We start from the raw sequence: 20,414 nt of genomic DNA, 5'->3' as shown, positions 1-20,414 counted from the left end.
ACAATCCCAGTTCCCTTCTCCCTTCCATCCTCCCCTACCAACACCCTCCTGTGTTTTTTAAACAGGCACTCAAAGTTTAAAAATTTCCATAAGGACCAATTAGTAATGTCTTATAGATATTCATATATTTTGTTTTCACTTATATTTTATTTCTCTGTAGCTGAACTTCCAATTCTCTTCTTTTGGCTGTCCAAGCGGCTGGGATTGTATGCCTTTTCCACCAGGTGTGGTGTTTTCAATGGATTTTCTAACTTCACTTTTGCATTTCTTCTCTCACACATTGTTATACTAGTTAATTTCCACAGATTTTTATTTTCATAAATTTCCTTGTTATTGACTTCTAACTTCATTCTTTTGCGATTTAAGAGCATACTCTACATATATTTAAGTGTAACTCTACACTTTTCTTTTTCTTCTGGCCAGTATATGATTTAACAGAGAATGGACAATAATCTCTTGAGAAGAATATCTACTCTGCTGTCTTGGGTGGATTGTTGTGGAGGTGTATTCCTAGGACTACTTGGTTCTTACCATGTTTAAGTCATTTATCAGATTGTTAACATCTCTCTGGTGTTCTAACCATTACCAAAAGTACTTATTGAAATCTCCAATTAGTATATTTGAATTGTCTATTGTACTTCTGTGACGTTTTGCTTCATGTATTTTGTTTTCTGTTCTTAGATGACTACATGTTCATGATTGTGATATCTTCCTGATAGTTCAACCTCTTTGTCAATAGAAAACATTCTTTATCCAGTAAAGTTTTTGTTTTGCAGTGTATTTTGTCTGATACATATATTGCCACTCTACTTTCTTAGGGTTGCAATTTATGTCTTTTCCCATTTTTTAAAATTTAAGTCTATCGGCATATTTTTAAGACACACAGTTTAGTAGATTACTTTATAATTCTTACATCCTCAGGGTGAATGGAAATAAACTCATTGCCACACTCAGAAGTCTCCCAATCCTGAAGGCAATGGAGAAAGGGAGGATGGAAAGAGACCTTTCTTATTTTTAAGTTTTTATTTATTTTACAAACCAACCACTGTATCCCCTTCCTCCACTCCTCCCCTCTCTCCCCCACATCCGTTCTACTGTCCCCCCATCCACTCCTCAGAAAGGGTAAGGCCTCGCAGGAAGAGTTAACAAAGCCAAGCATATCAAGTTGAGGTAGGACCAAACTCTTCCCTCCTACATCAATGCTGAGCAAAGCATCCCACCATAGGGAATGGGTTTCAGAAAGTCAGCTCATGCACCAGGAACAGATTCTGGTTCCACTGATAGGGAACCCAAATAGACCGAGTTAAACAACTGTCACCCATATGCAGAGGGACTAGTTTGGTCCCATTCAGGCTTCTCAGCAGTGGGTCTAGAGTCCATGAGCTGACAAGCCTGGGTCAGCTGTCTTTGTGAGTTTCCCTATCATGATCTTGAATCCCTTTGGTCATATGATCCCTTCTCCCTCTCTTCAACTGGACCCCCGGAGCCCAGTGCTTGACTGTGGATCTTTACATCTGCTTGCATCAGTTAATGGGTTGAAGGCTCTGTGATGACAGTTAGGGTAGTCATCAATCTGATTATAGGGGAAGGCCAGTCCAGGCACCCTCAGCACTCTTGCTAGGAGTCCTAGCTGGGGTCATCCTTATGGATTCCTGGAAGTTTCCCTGGCACCAGGTTTCTCCCTAACCCCATAATGGTCCCCTCTATCAAGATATCTCTTTCATTGCTAAGAGTCCTATTGTTCCTCATGATGAGATGCTGGAGATCAAACGCCTTTCTTTTTCTCCCACTGGGCTGCAAGAAGCTCAAGCCCATAGCTTCTCCACACCCTTGCCACAGGATGAAGAGTAAGAACCAAGCAATTTAGGCAGAGAAAGGGTCAAAGGAAGGAAGTTGAATTAATCAAGAAAGATAAGCAGGACATGCATGCCTTTAATGCCCGCACCGAAGAGGCAGAAGCTTGGGATGGATCTTTGTGAGTTGGAGTACAATCTGGTCTTTAAAAGAAAAAAAAAAGTAAAGAAAAGGAAGCCCTCTCTCCCTGCCCTGGCGCCATTACTATGACATCACAGTTGTTGTCCAATCATTGGGCTATGAAACATAGTTCAATTTACATACGACTGCTGATTGGTTGAAGGGCCTAAGCCCGCCCCCAAGATGACGTTTGTGTACAGACAGTTGCCAGAGAAACAAGACTTCGCTCAGGCGGTTAGACGTGCAGCGGTTGAGCTCCTGACTCCCGCTCCTCTGCCGTCCTTAAAAAGAGCTAAATTTGATAGACAACCAGGAGATTGGATCCTGGTCGTCGAACTAATTCAGGCTACAGACTTCTGGGATTGTACCCAGTCGAGTTTTCCTGAAAAACCCAGAAAATCACTTGTTCCTTGAAGATAAAGCCAGAAGATTGCTTCAATGAGTTCTGAAAAGAAAAGGCCTCATGTAGGCGAGCACCACGTTGCTGAAAGAGTTGACTTTGTGAAGGTGACACCAAGTAAGAGGCGTGCCAGAAAGGCGACAAACACCTCTTCAGGACAGAAGTCATCCGAGACGGGAAATCTTCACTCGCCTCTTCCAGGAAGACCACGGGGCCGTCCAGCCTCAAAACGTCCCTCCGTGGAGAGAGGTCACTCGGGTGACACAACCTGCACAGCAGAGAAAAAGCCCTCCACTGAGAAGGATGACAAGGCAGAGAAAAGATACACTGCTACGAAGTACTATGTTAGAGTTAAGACCTCCTTGGGTGAGAAGCTTCTTCTAGAGGACGCCAGTAGCGATGAAGAAGAAACCCCTGCTACAGGGGAAACAGCCTCTGCGAAAAAGCACCAGTCCAAGAAGCAACTCTCTGGGAAGAGGCATCGCGTTTCTGAGAAAAGTCGCTCATCCGAGAAGCATCTGTCACCTGAGAAAGATATTCCTACTCAGAGAGGTTGCTGCAACAAGAAAAGACGGCTTACAGAAAATGGTCATTCTACAGTGGAAGGTGCTTTGGCTGAGAGAGGTTCCCATGGCGAGAGAGGCCGCTCTGTTGAGAGACGTCAACCTCCAAAGAAAGGTCTTGCTACTAAGAAGAGGCCATCTCCTCAGAAAAGTTCCTTGGATGGGAGAGGACCCTCTCCGGAAAACCAGCACCCTCAAGAGAATAACCGCTCAGCCAAGACACTTGGCCCTACAGAGAGAGATAACCAGATAGAGGGAGACCGTTCTGTGAAGAGAGGACTCTCCACAGAGAAAGATCATCCAGTAGGGAGAGGACGGCCTGAGAAAAAAAGGCACCTAGCAGAGAAGGAATACTCAGCAAGCAAGAGTCGATCTGCAGGGAGAGGTCGCTGCATCAAAAGGCGCAGTACAAAGAAGGGTCGCCCAATTCTCTTGGTAAACTTGACATGGAACAGATTCTTGGCAAGTAAAAGTAAAGGCAGCTCTGCTAACAGAGGTCACAGCATCCAAAGTCGCCCTGCAGTAGAGGATCCCTCAGTGGACAAGGGGAAGACTGCAAAGAAAAGACCTTCCACAGCGAAAGATCACCCCACAGGGAGAAGTCGGCCTGAGAAGAAAAGCAGCCCTGGAGAGGAGGGTTGCTCAGTCGAAACCGTCAACTTGGCAAGGAGCACACCCTTTACAGGTGAAGATAGCCCTGCAGGGAGAGGTCGAAGCATCAGAAGCCGCCCTGCAGAGGAGAGTCGCTTGTTGGAGAAAAGACCTTCCACGCAGAAAGATCACCCCACACAGAGAAGTCGGCCCCAAAAGAAAAGCAGCCCTGCAGTGGAGGGTCAGTCAGCAGATAGGGGACCCTCTACAGGGCAAAATCGCCCCACAGGAAGAGGCAGGCATCCAAAGAAAAGCCCCAGTGCAGAGAAACATCTATCTGAGGAGAGAAGTTGCTCTCTCAAAATGGGTCAACCTTCAGAGAAAGGCCTGTCTTCCAAAATAAGCCACTCTGCAGGGAAAGTTCCCTTTGGGGAAGGAGGCCACCCTGCTAAGAAAAAGAGAAAGCTCTCTGCCAAGAAAGGGAGCAAGGAGAAGAAATTTCGTTCTGGGGAGAGTGGTGAGTTTCATGAAAGCTGCACTGATGAGAAAAGTAACACAGGAGAGAATGTGTGCTCTGCTGAGGAAGGTCATCACTCCATGGAGCAAGGTTTTCATGTTGAGGAACCTTCAGGATCCATGCCTACAGTGGCAGTGCCAGAGCACGTGAAGAAAACTCCAGAAGAGGAAAGTAACACAGGAGACAATGTGTGCTCTGTGGAGGAAGGTCATCACTCCATGGAGCATGCCTTTCATGTAGAGGAACCTTCTTCAGGATCCATGCCTACGGTGTCAGTGCCAGAGGACGTGAAGGAAACTCCAGAAGAGGAAAGTAACAAAGCAGACAATGTGTGCTCTGTGGAGGAAGGTCATCACTCCATCGAACAAGGCTTTCATGTAGAGCAACCTTCTTTAGGATCCATGCCTACGGTGCCAGAGCAGGTGAAGTATCCTTCAGACCAGGACAGTAAAACTGGAGATAATGTGTGCTCTGTGGAGGAAGGTCATCACTCCAAGGAGCATGGCTTTCATGTAGAGCAACCTTCTTCAGGATCCATGCCTATGGTGCCCGTACCAGAGCACATGAAGAAAACTCCAGAAGAGGAAAGTAACACCGGAGACAATGTGTGCTCTGTGGAGGAAGGTCATCACTCCATGGAGCAAGGATTTCATGTAGAGGAACCTTCTTCAGGATCCATGCCTATGGTGCCCGTACCAGAGCACATGAAGAAAACTCCAGAAGAGGAAAGTAACACCGGAGACAATGTGTGCTCTGTGGAGGAAGGTCATCACTCCATGGAGCAAGGATTTCATGTAGAGGAACCTTCTTCAGGATCCATGCCTATGGTGCCCGTACCAGAGCACATGAAGAAAACTCCAGAAGAGGAAAGTAACACCGGAGACAATGTGTGCTCTGTGGAGGAAGGTCATCACTCCATGGAGCAAGGATTTCATGTAGAGGAACCTTCTTCAGGATCCATGCCTATGGTGCCCGTACCAGAGCACATGAAGAAAACTCCAGAAGAGGAAAGTAACACCGGAGAAAATGTGTGCTCTGTGGAGGAAGGTCATCACTCCATGGAGCAAGGATTTCATGTAGAGGAACCTTCTTCAGGATCCATGCCCATGGTGCCCGTACCAGAGCACGTGAAGAAAACTCCAGAAGAGGAAAGTTACACAGGAGACAATGTGTGCTCTGTGGAGGAAGGTCATCACTCCATGGGGCAAGGTTTTCATGTAGAGGAACCTTCTTCAGGATCCATGCCTATGGTGGCAGTGCCAGAGGACATGAAGGAAACTCCAGAAGAGGAAAGTAACACTGGAGACAATGTGTGCTCTGTGGAGGAAGGTCATCACTCCATGGAGCAAGCCTCTCATGTAGAGCAACCTTCTTCAGGATCCATGCCTACGGTGCCAGTACCAGAGCAGGTGAAGTATCCTTCAGACCAGGACAGTAACACTGGAGATAATGTGTGCTCTGTAGAGGAAGGTCATCACTCCAAGGAGCACGGCTTTCATGTAGAGGAACCTTCTTCAGGATCCATGCCTACAGTGCCAGTGCCAGAGCACGTGAAGAAAACTCCAGAAGAGGAAAGTAACACTGGAGATAATGTGTGCTCTGTGGAGGAAGGTCATCACTCCATGGAGCATGGCTTTCATGTAGAGCAACCTTCTTCAGGATCCATGCCTACGGTGCCAGTGCCAGAGCACGTGAAGATACCTCCAGAAGAGGAAAGTAACACTGGAGATAATGTGTGCTCTGTGGAGCAAGGTCATCATTCCATGGAGCAAGGATTTCATGTAGAGGAACCTTCTTCAGGATCCATGCCTACGGTGCCAATACCAGAGCACGTGAAGAAAACTCCAGAAGAGGAAAGTAACACCGGAGACAATGTGTGCTCTGTGGAGGAAGGTCATCATTCCATGGAGCAAGACTTTCATGTAGAGGAACCTTCTTCAGGATCCATGCCTACGGTGCCAATACCAGAGCACGTGAAGAAAACTCCAGAAGAGGAAAGTAACACTGGAGACAATGTGTGCTCTGTGGAGGAAGGTCATCACTCCATGGAGCAAGTCTTTTATGTAGAGGAATCTTCTTCAGGATCCATGCCTACGGTGCCAGTACCAGAGCACGTGAAGAAAACTCCAGAAGAGGAAAGTAACACTGGAGACAATGTGTGCTCTGTGGAGGAAGGTCATCACTCCATGGAGCAAGTCTTTTATGTAGAGGAACCTTCTTCAGGATCCATGCCTACGGTGCCAGTACCAGAGCATGTGAAGTATACTTCAGACCAGGACAGTAACACTGGAGATAATGTGTGCCCTATGGAGGAGGGTCATCACTCCATGGAGCAAGCCTTTCATGTAGAGGAAACTTCTTCAGGATCCATGCCTACGGTGGCAGTGCCAGAGCACGTGAAGAATACTCCAGCAGAGGAAAGTGACACCGGAGATAATGTGTCCTCTGTGGAGGAAAGCCATCACTCCATGGAGCAAGGCTTTCATGTAGAGGAACCTTCTTCAGGATCCATGCCTACGGTGCCAGTGGCAGAGCACATGAAGGAAACTCCAGAAGAGGAAATTAACACCGGAGATAATGTGTGCTCTGTGGAGGCAGGTCATCATTCCATGGATCACGCCTTTCATGTAGAGGAACCTTCTTCAGGATCCATGCCTATGGTGCCAGTGCCAGAGCAGGTAAAGAACACTTCAGTCGTGGACAGTAATACAGGAGCGAAGGAGTGCTCCATGGAGGAAGGTCATCACTCCATGAAGCAAGCCTCTCATGTAGAGGAACCTTCTTCAGGATCCATGCCTACAGTGCCAGTACCAGAGCACGTGCAGTATACTTCAGACCATGACAGTAACACTGGAGACAATGTGTGCTCTGTGGAGGAAGGTCATCACTCCATGGAGCAAGGCTTTCATGTAGAGGAACCTTCCTCAGGATCAATGCTTATGGTGCCAGTGCCAGAGCATGTGAGGAATATTCCAAAAGAGGAAAGTAACACCGGAGAGAATTTGTCCTCTTTGGAGGAAGGTCATCCCTCCATGGAGCACGCCTATCATGTAGAGAAACCTTCAGGATCCATGCCTATGGTGCCAGTGCAAGAGCACATGAATAATTCTCCAGAAAGCAGAATTGGCAGTGTTACCTGCCAAGTAGCCCAGGTCCCTCAGCAGAATGTGGATGGAGCTGTCACCACTGGTCAGCATATGCAGGCAGTGAATCAGAGAATGGGAGTTGAAGTGAAGTTGCCTCCACAACTAAAAGCATGTCTTGTTGAGGACTGGGACTTGGTAAACAAGCAGAAGCAGTTATTCCAACTTCCTGCTGAGATGAATGTAGATAGCATTCTTGCAAGCTATGTGACTTTCTTGAAGTCACAGGGAAAGTGTGATAATACAGAATATTCTGTTGATGAACTTGTGTATGGAATTAGAGAGTATTTCAACAACATGCTGGGCACCCAGCTGCTGTACCAGTTTGAAAAACCCCAGTATGCCGAAATGCTCCTTGCTTACCCAGATATTCCTATGTCTCAGATTTACGGGGCTCCACATCTCCTGAGATTATTTGTGAATATTGGGACTGCTTTGTCCCATTTGTCACCTAATAGGCACAGTCTTATATCAGTGTCCAGCTATATGCATGGTTTCCTTAATTACCTAGCAGAGAAATCCACTTCTCTGTTTGTTTCAAGCAATTACAAAGTGGCTTCTGCCGCATATTGCTTCAAAGCCCTGTGAGGGTCTGCAGACCACTCTGTTATGACCTAGAATAGTAAACATTTTTATCTTTGCTGATTTCATTGTGTATTTGATGTTCTTGACAACTATCCAGTTACAAGAGGGCTTAATATTTAAGGTTGCTTATTGTTCAGATCAGATACAAAAATATTAAATGTTCAACAACAAATAAATGTTCACTAAAAATTTTGTGTTGCTTTTTTGACAATATTGCTTGAATATTGGTGCTTCTATCCCTTCCACATCATGAGTTTCTATTAGGTGTTCATATTGCATGATATTCCTAGTGCCAAAGGATCAACATAGTGGATATACTCCAAACATGTGCATGCACATAATTAAAAATATAAGATATTTTTAAAATGTAGAAAAGATTGAAGATGTATCTAAGCAGTTCCTGGTTGACTCCTTGGTTTCAACAGTGAAAGGAGCAGAAAAAGAGGAGGGATTGAGGAGAAGGAAAAGGAAGGAAGGGTATAATGAGCAAGGGAAGAGGGCTTGCTAGAGAGGGGAAGAGAAGAGTGAGGATGGAGAGGCAGAGATGGGAGGAGATAAATAGGTGGAGAAGAACAGGAGTAGAGAAAAAAGGAGAGGATATGGAGGAGGGGAAAGAGAACAGTGGGGAGGAGGGAGAGAAGATAGGGAAGGAGAAAGCAGAGGAAAATTAGAGGAGGGGTAGAAGAAAAGGGAGGAAGAAGAAAAGGCAAGGGGAGAAGGAAGAGGACAGAATGAAGAGAAAGAAAGAGGGAAGTAAAGGAAGGAGAGAAGTGAGAGGGCAAGAGGTGTTGGAGGGGAAGAAGTAAAGGGAGGAGGAGGAAAGGAGAGGACGAGGAGAATGAGAGGAAAAGGGCAAGAGATAAGGAAGAGATGGAGGTAAAGGAGAAGGATAGGAAAGAAGTGGTGGAGAAGGAAGGGGCAAAGAGGAACAGTAGAGAGAGGAGTGGAGGTTAAGAAGAGAAGGTGAGGGAGGAGAAGAAGGAAGAGTGAAGAGAGAAGGGGAGCGGGGATGAGTATGATGGAGAAGGAAGAATAGGAAGAGGAGGAGGAGAGGGAGGAGAATGGCAGAGGAAGAGGAGAAGGTGAGGAATGAGGAGTGAGGAGGGGAGGGCAGAAGAAAAGGAGTAGGAAAAGAAGTTGAGGTAGACAAGAGGGGAAGAAAGAAGGAGAGAAAGTAAAAGGATAGGGAAAGGGGGAGATAGGAGGAGGAAGAACAATGGAGGAAGAAGAATAAAGGAAATAGGGAGCAGTGGTAGAAGAGGAAAAGAATAGAAGGTAGAAGAAGAGAAGGGGCATGGGTGGAGGAGAAGGAAAGGAGGAGGAGTAGAAAGATTGGAAGAAGGAGGGGGAGGAGAATGTGGAGAAGAGAGTGGGAAGAGGAAAATATAGGGAAGAACTAGAAGGACAGGGAGGAGGAGGATAGCAAGAAGTTGTGGAAGAGGAGGGGGAAGGAACAAAAGGAGTTGAAGGAGGAGGGAAAGGAGGCAAATAGAGAAAGGAAGGGGTCCAGAAGGAAATGTGAGAAGGGTAAAACGAGAACAAGAAGGGGTGAAGGAATAGGGAGAGAGGAAGGAGAGGAAACAATAGGAGGAAGAGGGTGAAGAGAACAGGGCAAGACAGAGAAAAGGGAGACAGTAGAAGGAGGACAAGGAAAAAGAGTAGTAGAAAGGTTGGAAGAATGAGAGGTAGAAGGGGAGAAAGGGAAGGAGAGAGGTGAGGAAGATGAGGGAGAGAGAGTGCTAGGTACGAGCCCTGGGTTTGGCCAGGCTTAGTTAAAAGGGGAAATAGGTTGATCATGGGCAGGGCCAAAGGCAGGTCCTGAGTGGCCATGAGGACAACAGGGGATAAAGACACCCAGGAGGCTGTCAGTGAACAATTCATTTATTAGGATTGGCCAAGGGACATTTCTACCATAGGAAGAATGGCCTGTTGGGTCCATGGAGTGGTATATTGTTGGATGGGGTAAGAACATCCAGGGGGAAAAAAGAACATCCAGGGTACTTCATTTGTACACTCAGAGGCAACAGGGGCCACAGGAAGGAAAATTATAAAGTCACAGGAAGTCCAGTTCGGGCTGTTTGAGATGTCAGATAAGCAGCAACCAGTCCTGTAGCCTTGGAGACCCATGAGCTTATCAGTTGGTATGTGCATTGGTCATATCCACAGGAAACTTAACTGCTTGGGGTCTGCTGGCATCTGGGCGAGGGATTGGGCAAAGAAACTCCTGCTGCACTCATCATGGGAACCTCCAGGGATGTAGGCTTGCCTCCACCCCTTAGCTTCAGGCTAGCTCTGAAGGAGAGGATGAGAAAAGAAGGGGAAGATGAAGGAAGGCAATAAGGAGGGACGGTAGGAGGAAGAAAGGACAAGAAGGAAAGGGAGAAGGAAAGAGAAGAGAAGGGAAAGGAGAGGAGGAGGAAAAGAGAATGAAGGAGAAAGAAGGAAATGAGTATGGAGAGGAGGGAGAGAGGACAGGAGGAGTGGGAGGAGGGAAGAGGAAGAGGAGGGAAACAAAGAGGCTGTGGAAGAGAAGAGGAAGAGGAGAAGGAGAAGGAGGGGGAAGAAAATGAGGAGAGGGAGGGATACAAGAGGAGAATCGAAGGAAAAGAAGAGGGGAAGAAAAGGGGGAGGGAAAAGAAGAGGAGATGGGGATGAAGAGGAGAGGAGGATGAGATGGAAAGTTGAAAAGGGAATGTGGGGAGGGGAGGAGAAAGTGTGTGTGTATGAGAGAGAGAGAGAGAGACAGAGACAGAGACACAGAGACAGAGACAGAGACAGAGACAGAGAATCACAGGTGAATGCTGTGAGCCTGCCTGCAATACCTGAATCATAGGTAAATAGGTTTGTGTCTTCTACACTGTCTGAATTTATTGAATAAGACAAAATTCACTATGGGTACATTTCAATGACAACAATTTGTCAAATAATACTCCTTCCCTGGTAGCTAGGTTGAGGAAATGTAGGTTAATTATTCAAGTCTTAATTACTAATATTAACACATCATACAGCACAGTAAATATATCTATTTGCATGCATAAAAGTACAGAATAGATATGAGTTAAAGAGGCTGAAGCAAATTTCAAGAGGTTTCAGAAGTGGGCTCAGAAGAAGTCTGTAAAGAATGGACCAGATCGGTATCTGGAGGGAGTTGCTTCTGGGGCTGCTGGAGTCAGGATTGGAAAATAATGCTGTTCCAGCTGTGAGATTGAAGGGCCCAGCCCTCACCCGGCCCCCTGCTTTGACAGCCATGACAGGCTACAGAAAAGACCCAGCAAGTCGTAGTCCCTGACTCAGTAACATGTGCTGAGCCCCCCGACCTTGCCCTAATCACTAGGATGCAACCTCCAGATACCCTCCATTTGGCAAGGAACCAATGAGAATTTAGCTGGTGGGCTCTGGATGTTTTTTATTGATAATAGTGGAATACTGTGCATAGAAAAACTGCTTGGGTACTAGAGAAACATCTGGAGATCTACAAAGGTGACACCACCTAACAATCTAAGCAACAGAGGAGAAGCTACCTTAAATGCCCTCCCCTGATAATGAGATTGATGACTGACTTATATTCCAGCCCGAGAGCCCTCATCCATCATCTGGTGGAAGTAGAAGCAGACACCCACAACTAATCACTGAACTCAACTGGAATCCAGTTGCAGACAAGGATGAGTGATAAGCAAAGGTGTTCAGACCAGGCTGGTGAAACCCATAGAAACAGCTGATCTGAACAATGGGGAGCTCTTGGTCCCCAGACTGATAGCTGGGAAACCAGCATGGGACTGATGCAGACCCCAGGAACATGGGTTTCAGTGAGGAAACCTCAGAAATCTATGGCACCTCCTGTAGTAGTTCAGTACTTATCCCTAGCGTAGGTGTGGACTTTGGGAGCCCATTCCATATAGAGGAATATTCTCTGAGCCAAGACACACAGGAGTGGGCTTAGGCCCTATCCCAAAGGATATGATAGACTCTAATGACATCCTATGGAAGGCCTCACCCTCCAGGAGGAGCAGAAAGGATATGTGATAGGTAGGTTTTTAGTAGGGGGGGGGGGGAGGTGGTAGGTGAGGAGGGAAAGGAGAGGGAACTGGGATTGACATGTAAAACAATCTTGTTTCTAATTCAAATAAAAAAAAAGAAAAGAAAAACTTCCTGGGGAGAGCCTCTAGGTACAACCATCTTTCTGTAGCTGTGGTTGACCAATCAACTCAGGAGCTGTTCCCCCATCCCACAGGGTGCACCAATCTTGAGACTATTGCTATGCAACTAATGGACCCCCAGACACTCCCCTTCCTCTACCCCAATACATGCCCTGCCCCACTGCTTCTCAGGGTCCCTCCTACTACACCTGCTCTGTTTGATGGACGGAGTACCTGAGTTAACTGAAGTTAACTCGTAAATTAAAAAGACTGTTTGCCACAATGGAGTACTACTCAGCAGAAAAAAAAAACACTGGAAACTTGAAATTTGCAGGAAAATAGATGGAACTCGAAGAAACCATTCTGAGCGAGGTTACCCAATCACAAAAAGACAAACATGATATGTACTCACTCATATGTGGACCTGTTTTATTATACATTGTAGTGACCATGCTTTATCAGAGCTGTTTTTAATGATGTTGCTCAGAATGGTTTCCTCCCAGATGATGATTGAGAAGCTATTTAAAAAAAATGGTGCCAGGTACCACAAGGGTAACAGAACTGTGCTGTTTTTCTGGGATTTTGTTGTTTACTTTTTTTTTTCTTTTCTTTTAAATGGAGAGTGCTGGATGTCTCTGAAATTTTGTTCAAATGACTGCAGAACCTGGCAAAGCTGTTGCTGCCATTGATGCATTTATATATATATATAATATATATATATATATATATATATATTATGAATGTTTGGAAACGTTAGCTGTGCTGTCAACTTTGGAAAAAAGTATCCCAGTTTACCGCATTCAGTTGGCACTGTACAAAAATTTACAGCCATATTGTTCTAGAAATGTTGAACTTAATTTTTTTCCATTTGTACAGGGGTAATGCACTGTATTAAATATGTAAGGTCTTAAAAAAAGAAGGGATTTTGAGAGCCCATCCCATGTGAGGGGATGCTCTCTTGACCTGGACACATGGGGAAGGGCCTAGCCCTGTCCCAGGATGATGTGGTAGACTTTGGGGAGCCTCTTTTGAGGGCCTTACCCTGCCTGGGGAGTGGAGGGGGGATGGCTAGGGCAGGTGGGATGTTGGGGGGGAGGGGAGGGAGAAGGAGAAGGGATTGACATCTGAAGCAAGCTTGTTGCTAATTTGAAATAATAAAATAAAACAAAAATTAAAAAAAGACTTTAACAAATCAAGTTGAGGCTTTGGGGAAACAAAGGCAGTATGTTTCTGGCCCCCAAAATGATGCTGTTGTGTTACTGACTGAATATGTTGTTTAATATTAGTTGAAGGTGTGTTACATTTGTTTATGCTGTGGAATGTGTATTTAGTGATACAAAGATTTGTTGCATTCTTTTGCATTACATGTTTAACTCTGTAAAATTGTGTTACTTTGCCTGTCTAAAACACCTGATTGGTCTAATAAAGAGTTGAATGGCAAAAAAAATAGACTCTTTGCTTTTTCTTCGGATCTGGTCTCTTAGTGTTTTGGGGGTTTCATAGTCTGGGCACAACAAAGTAATATGCCAGTAAAGGCAGATAGACACCTCTGCAGCTTGATCGTAAGTGCAGACAGCCATTTTCTTATGACCTTACAAAGTTTAAAGCTATCAGAGTGTGACCTTTCAAAATCAAGTGTTCTGTCTTTTATAGTATGCTAAAAGGGAAAAATGCTTCCTATTTCTGGTTAGTCTCCATCAGCATCAGTGAATACCACTTATCTGATAAATCTATACAGGTTAAAAGGAGGACCAGGCTTTGTGTCCAGCCCCTTATGACTAGACTCAATAGCAAAATCCAACATATCAGAGAACTTTTGTTTCTATGCCATATTGGCAATTGTCTTGTACCATTTAAGCTCACTGAGAAGCTGGCTCTGGAAAAGGAAGCCCACCCACCACAGACTCAGGCATATTTGTCTCAAAATGGTCTCCCAAGCCCTCTTTCCTGGGTCAGGCTGGCTCTTGGGCTCTGTGACAGAGAAAAAGAACCAAGAAGAATGATGGGGGAGGTCCTTCTGTGTATATGTTTGTCTTATTGGTTGATAAACGAGGCATTATTTGCCAATAGCGAGGCAAGATATGCAGGACTAGGAAAGAAGGAGGATTCTGGAAAATGTAGTAAAGATGGTTGCCATGTGATCCCCAGAAGAAAGGACGCACATGTCTGGCTTCCTCGATAAGATAAGTCTTTATAAAATATATAGATTAATAGTTATGGTTGACACTTAAGACAGAGCTAGCAAATAAGAAATCTTAGTCATTGACCAGCAGCATCATAACTAATATTAATCTCTGTGTGTTATTTGGGGGCCATGAAGTGGGAGGCTGGTGGAACGAGTTAATGTTATGTTATACCCCCAGAAAACTCAGGTATCTGGGGTCCCAGGCCATGACTGAGGTCACCCCAATCACCAGGCAGATTCGAGAGCTTGCTGCAAACTGCATGAGGCTTTTTTTTTTTTTTACGAGCTAATCCCATGTTAGCTCGGGTCTTTCACCCACCCGCCATGGCAGATGGCTCGCAAAAGACAGCTGGAACCAGCTGCAGAGAGAGATCTTGTAGGGCAGCATAAGGGGAATGTCTAGGGGTACGCAGAGGCTCATGATTGGTGTGCCTCCAGGCTTGGAGGGCTTGCCCTGTGTTGATTGGCCAACTGGTTATTATGGCCCATAGGCCCTCCCAGGGTGGTTGCTATGCACTGCGTGTCATTGCTGTGTGCTTGTCTGTAAAGCACACCTAGAGCCGTAAAGCATAGAGCCACCAGCTAACTTCTGATTGGTTCCTTGTCACGAGGCAGGCACCTAACCTCTAGTGACTAAGACAAGGTCATAGCGAGCACATGTTACTGTCATGGCTGCTGAAATGGGGGGCTGGTCCCTTCAGTTACAGAAGAAAAAGCATTTTCCTTTAAAAACAGCTAATTGGTGTGTGTGTGCAGTGAAACCACTGAACAAGATCACTCAAAGGTGGGAACAAATTAATGAGCTATCTCATGGGATTAGAGCATAGTGGCTCAGTGAGGAGGCAGTCAGATTTTACATATTAGTCAGCAGGGTACTAGTTTTAGTGAAAGCCATCAGGCAATAATCAGAAAGTAGAGGTTCTTTGCCTGGAGGCAGTTAACCAGGGGCAGAACTGGGAGATCAGAGTAGGTCTTAGTCCATGCTCTATTGCTGTGAAGAGACCCCATCGCCAAGGCAGATCTTACAAAAGAAAGCATTTAATTGGGGCTTGCTTACAGTTTCAGAGGCTCAGTCCATTATCATTGTGGTGGGAATGTAGCAGCATGCATGTCACTGGAGTAGTAGCTGAGAGCTACATCCTGGTGTGCAGGCAGAAAGAGAGAGAGAGAGACAGAGAGAGAGAGAGAGAGAGAGAGAGAGAGAGAGAGAGAGAGAGAGAGAGAGAGAGACAGAGACAGAGACACAGAGACAGAGAGACAGAGAGACAGAGACAGAGAGACAGAGAGACAGAGAGACTGAGTCTGGGCCAGGCATGGACTTTTGAAACTTCAAAGCCCACCTCCAGTGACACTTCCTCTAACAAAGCTAATCCTACTCCACCAAAAGCACACCTCTCAATACTGCCACTCCCTGGTGACTATTCAAGTCTATGAGCCTGTGGGGCTATTCTTATTCAAACTACCACATAGTTTTTATTCAGATAAGTAGAAACTTACATCACAGTTTCTGAGAAATGCTAGGTTTAGGTTTCTGTTTCTCAGGAAGAACTGGCCTGGTTGAGACCCAGGCTGCTGTGGGTTCCAGAACAAGCTTGAGGACATTGTTGCCATGGCATGCTAAATAAAATCTAGCTAAAAAGTAGGCTTGAGTTTCAGTTTATTGGCGGCACCAGGTTCCAGGAAAAGCTATAAGTTAACTCCACCCAGGGAGGGCCAGAATCTAAGGGGAAGTACTTGACATTCCAAACATCCCAACAATTGGATAATATTAGACAAAATCACCAGAGGTCCTTGAACCCTGGAAATCTCCTCCCTCTAGCCTCTACTATGATAAAAAACACTACCCTGCGTGGGCTGGGCACTCCCTGTTCTCAACCACTGCATTGAACAGACAGAGTCCAAGCTCAAACTTGAATAAAGGCTCTTTGTTTTTAATACAGTATTCGGTCTCCTCGTTGGTTTTTGGGGTACTCTGAAATCTGGGTCTAAGACAGCTTAGGACATTGTTAATGAAGGGACCAGACCCTCACCCAGCCCCCTGCTTTAGCAGCCATGACAGGCTGCAGAAAAGACCCAGCAAGATGGAGGCCTCTGACTTAGCTCATGTTCCCACCTTCTGACCTTGCTGGACCTGCCTAAGTCACTAGGAAGTCAGATACACTCTATGTGGCAAGGAACCAACCAGATATTAGCTGGCAGTCTCTGGATGTGCTTTATGGTAACAGTGGTGTAACAGTGGCATACATAGCATAGCAACTACCCTGGGAGGGCCTATAGGCCATAGCAATCAGTTGACCAATCAACATAAGACAGGTCTCCCAAGTCTGGAAGTGCACCAATCCTGAGACTGTTGTGAATCCGAAGACACTCTGTCTGCTCTACCCAATAAATTCCCTGCCTTATGGTCCCTTTGGGTTCTTCTCTCCTCACCTGCTGTGTAGGACAGATGGAGGAATTGAGTTAATACAGTTAACTCGACAAAATTAAAGACTCTTTGCTTTTGCATCTTGGTGATTTTGGAGTTCAGAATTTGGGCACAAAAGTTAGCAGCACTGCCATTTTGGGCTTTTTTGTGACCTAGTTTTCCAACCTTTTGTCGATGATAAGTAATGACAGTTGTCCCTCTCTGGATACTTCCTGCTGAGTAAGGATGTTGAGAAAAAAGAAAGGGGGTGTACACCACTGGTCCAAAGCAGGGGCTCAATCTGGCAGGCAATGGTAGCAGACACGAGGAAATACTGTCAGAAGCATCTGGTTTCCCTGACCGTTTGGTTATTTCACTGCTTCTTTCCTGGAGGAAGCTTCAAGAGATAGGGAGCAATCATTATTATAAGAAGTAAGGGCTGACTTTAGTGGGCCAAGGAGAGGAAGAGCCAGGGTCCCAAGGGAGAACAAATTGAGAGTCTTTTGTCATGCCTCAATTCCAATAAAGTTTGTGGGCTAGTTTGTGACATTTTTTTCATTCTTCCTTTGACTTTGTCCAGACTAGTTTATATAGTAGCAACATTTTTCAATGAAGAAGAGACAAATTTCTCCTTTTTCGGATGTCAGCAAGTCAAGAGGCCTCTGATTCTGTAGGACTGCTTAAGCTAGAGAGGTGAACTGGTGATTGAGCAGTTGAAACCCACATAGTGTCCACCAGTTGGGTGGAGATGTGTTAAGACAAATATGGACTGTGCCTCAAGCTCCTGGATGCCAGGCTGGTGATAGCCACTGAAGTTACCAGACTCTCTGCCATCAGGAGGGGAAGAGCCATAGCTTTCTGTCCTATGAGTACCCTGGCGTAGGGTGTACAATTCTTCTTCTGTAGAGGGTGGGCCAAGGAAGTAACAAAGTAGAGAAACAGGGACCATAGGTGAAGACAAAGAAATCATCTTTGTGTATACCCTTTATATCCGGGTGAAGGAATGACAAAGAATGCATCCTTAAAGTCTAGAATGATAAAGTGCGAGGCTGAGGAGGGTCTCTGAGAAAGCAGAGTATAAGGGTTAAGAACCAGCTGGTGGATAGGGAGAACTGCTTCATTAATAATTCTGATGTCCTGGACCAGGTTTTAAAACCCATAAGATTTTAGAATGGGCAGGATAGGAGTGCTCTAGGGCATGTGAGAGGGCTCAAGAACCTTTGCTAAGAAGGCGTTGTATGGTAGGTTTTAGGCCTGTCTATGCTTTAAGGTGATAGAGAATTGATAGCAACAGGGTTAGGAAGTAGGGTCCCAGAATAAAATCTTAGTGGAGTAAAGGCCATAGAAGGAGACAAAGTGACTTTTGGGTTAATAAGGGAATCTGGAAGATAATACAGTAAAGCTTTAGTTAACCCTGTGGGAAAGGGGGCTCTTAGAGGCTAGAAGAAGAAGGAAAATTCACGAAGGAGTTGGATCAAAAGAAAAGAAGAAATATAGTTTAGCTAAAATATCTTTACTTTGAAATAGGGAAGGGCATCTGGATTTAATGGGGAAAAGGGAGTGAGTGATAAAGTGGCCTCAGAAAGAAGGGAGGAGCAGGGCATTAGCCCTGGGCTGGTGAGGGTAAGTGCCCTTGATCCAGAGGGTGTCCCTAAGTAGTTTGAAGTTCATCAAGAGAATGCCCAGATCACGATGGATAGGTGTCTCCGACCAAGTGATGGCTCCTGAAAGGGTGTAGGAAAACTGTCTGGTGCACTAGTCTGACTTTGTAGAAAGGAAATGTCGAACAGGAAACTCTGAGAGAAGTATATTTTGCCAGCTAGCTAAGAGAAGCAAGTAGGTTGGTACAGGGGACAAGCAGTTGAAAGGATGGACTCTATATCTGGAGGTGACAGAAGCCAGCAAAGGCAAATGACCTGCACCACAGGAAGAGTGAGTAGGTAGTTTGGTTCAGTTAAAAGGAGGGAACAGGTTGCTGGGAACCCAGGTTTCCTTTTGGGTTTTGCCACCAAATGTATGTGTGTGCAGCAAAACAACCAAATAAGACTACTCTATAGGTAGAAACAGTTTACTGGGAACAAAATGTTATGCTGTCTCCTGGGAATAGACAGCAACAGCTAAGTGGAGAAGGCAGGCAGAATTTATATGATAGCCATCAGGCTGGGGTTTGAGCTGATGCATGCTGTTCAGGTTAATTGGGAACTAGATGCACTTTGCCTGCAGCAGTTGACTGTTAAGATAGGAGGGTTTTTGTTTGTTTTGTTTTGTTTTGGTTAGATAAGTGGAAGGTCCCCATCTTAAGGTTTTTGAGAAAATGCTGGCTTTAAGTTTCTGTTTCCTGGGAAGAACTGGGATGGGTGGTACTCAGGTCCCCATTATAAGACATTGTCACCTATACTGCCATGTTTCGACCTGCTTTGTGCCTAAGAATAGATAAACTTTTTCCAGCATACATTTCTATTATTTATCTTGAAAAATACATTATAGTAAAAACAATGAATGGGATACTCATTCGTCACAGCAACAAAAAGGTAACTAAAACAGACTAATAAAAATACATACTGGGTACCAAAACTTTATTTAACTACTTAATGAGAAAACTAACAAGAAGGATCAAAAAAAAGGAAATAAAAGTCTTAATAGTCCACGTAGAAGAGAGGATTTTCTGCCTAGAAGTCTCTCAACCAGTAACTCCAAAATAATTGTTTCCACAAGGCTTCATTAGCTGATTTCTGGGGGAGATTGCTGTGGTGATTTTAATTAAAAAAGGGACTCCATAGGCCCACAGGGAATGGCACTACTAGGAGGTATGGCCCTGTTAGAGTAGGTGTGGCTTTGTTGGAGGAAGTGTGTCATTGGGTGTGGGCTCTGAGGTTTCAGAAGCTCAAAGCAGGTCTAATGACTTACTGTCTCTTCCTTCTGCTCAGATGTAGAACTCTCAGCTATCTCTCTAGCACCATGTCTGACTACATTTCTCCATGATTCCTGCCATGATGATAATGGACTAAACCTTTAGTCAGCTCCAATGAAATGTTTTCCTTTAGAAGAGTTGCTGTGGTCATGGTGTCTCTTCACAGCAATAGAAACCCTAACTAAGACAGTTGTAAACAGATTTGATCATGTCTTACACTAGACTATCTTGGACTGCTAGCCCCCAAATCATGACATGGAGACTTATTATTGGTTATGAATGCTCAACCTTAGATTGTCCCTCCAACCCTTATAACTTAATTTAACCTGCTTTTCTTCATCTATGTTTTGCCTTGGGGCTTTTTACCTTTCGTTCATTTTCTATGTCCTACTTTCTTGCTTCCTCTGTGTCTGGCTGGCCAGCAGCTTCTTGGTTGGCTAGACCCTGGCATCTCCTTCGCTTTCTCCCTCATTCTCTTGAGCCTAGATTCTTCTTCCTATGTATTCTCTCTGCCTGACAGCCTCAGTTATCCCTCTATTACCTAGCTATTAGCTATTTAGCTTTTTATTAGACCAATCAGATGCCGTAGGCAGGCAAGGTAAAACAAATGCAACACATCTTTTCATAGTTAAAGTAATATTCCACATCCATGCAATGCTATTTATTTGATCTTTCTTTCCATCTGCTACTTACACTCATTCAAAACCAAAAGTATGGTTATAGTAGATCATTCCCAAGACTGTATAAAACAATAACAACAAAAAACCCATTTTGACTATCTTGTGTTTTCTATAAGATTCACCTAGGAACACACAGGTCATTGTAGTTTAACAATATAGTGGTGGTTTGAATTAGAATGGCTGCCCCCTCCCCCACCATAGGGTTGTGTATTTGAATGCTTAGTCATCAGGGAGTGGAAACACTTTGAAAGGATTAGGAGTTTCAGTCAACTAGGTCCAAGTGACTGTGGGACAATACTTGAACTGTTTTATAACGTGGCAAGTC

General features: G+C 45.0%; 1 protein-coding gene across 1 annotated transcript; it reads left to right on the top strand.

The window, feature by feature from the left end:
• Window positions 1-7,260: 7,260 nt before the first annotated feature.
• LOC100770458 (mortality factor 4-like protein 2) lies at window positions 7,261-7,776 on the top strand. The gene has a single exon (XM_027433185.2). The coding sequence runs from the start codon at window positions 7,264-7,266 to the stop codon at window positions 7,774-7,776; it is 513 nt and encodes a 170-aa protein (XP_027288986.2). The 5' UTR covers window positions 7,261-7,263.
• The last annotated feature ends 12,638 nt before the right edge of the window (window positions 7,777-20,414 follow it).

The sequence above is a fragment of the Cricetulus griseus genome, chromosome X (assembly GCF_003668045.3).
Source record: "Cricetulus griseus strain 17A/GY chromosome X, alternate assembly CriGri-PICRH-1.0, whole genome shotgun sequence".
NCBI lineage: Eukaryota > Metazoa > Chordata > Mammalia > Rodentia > Cricetidae > Cricetulus > Cricetulus griseus.
This window is presented reverse-complemented; position numbering and strand designations above follow the sequence as displayed.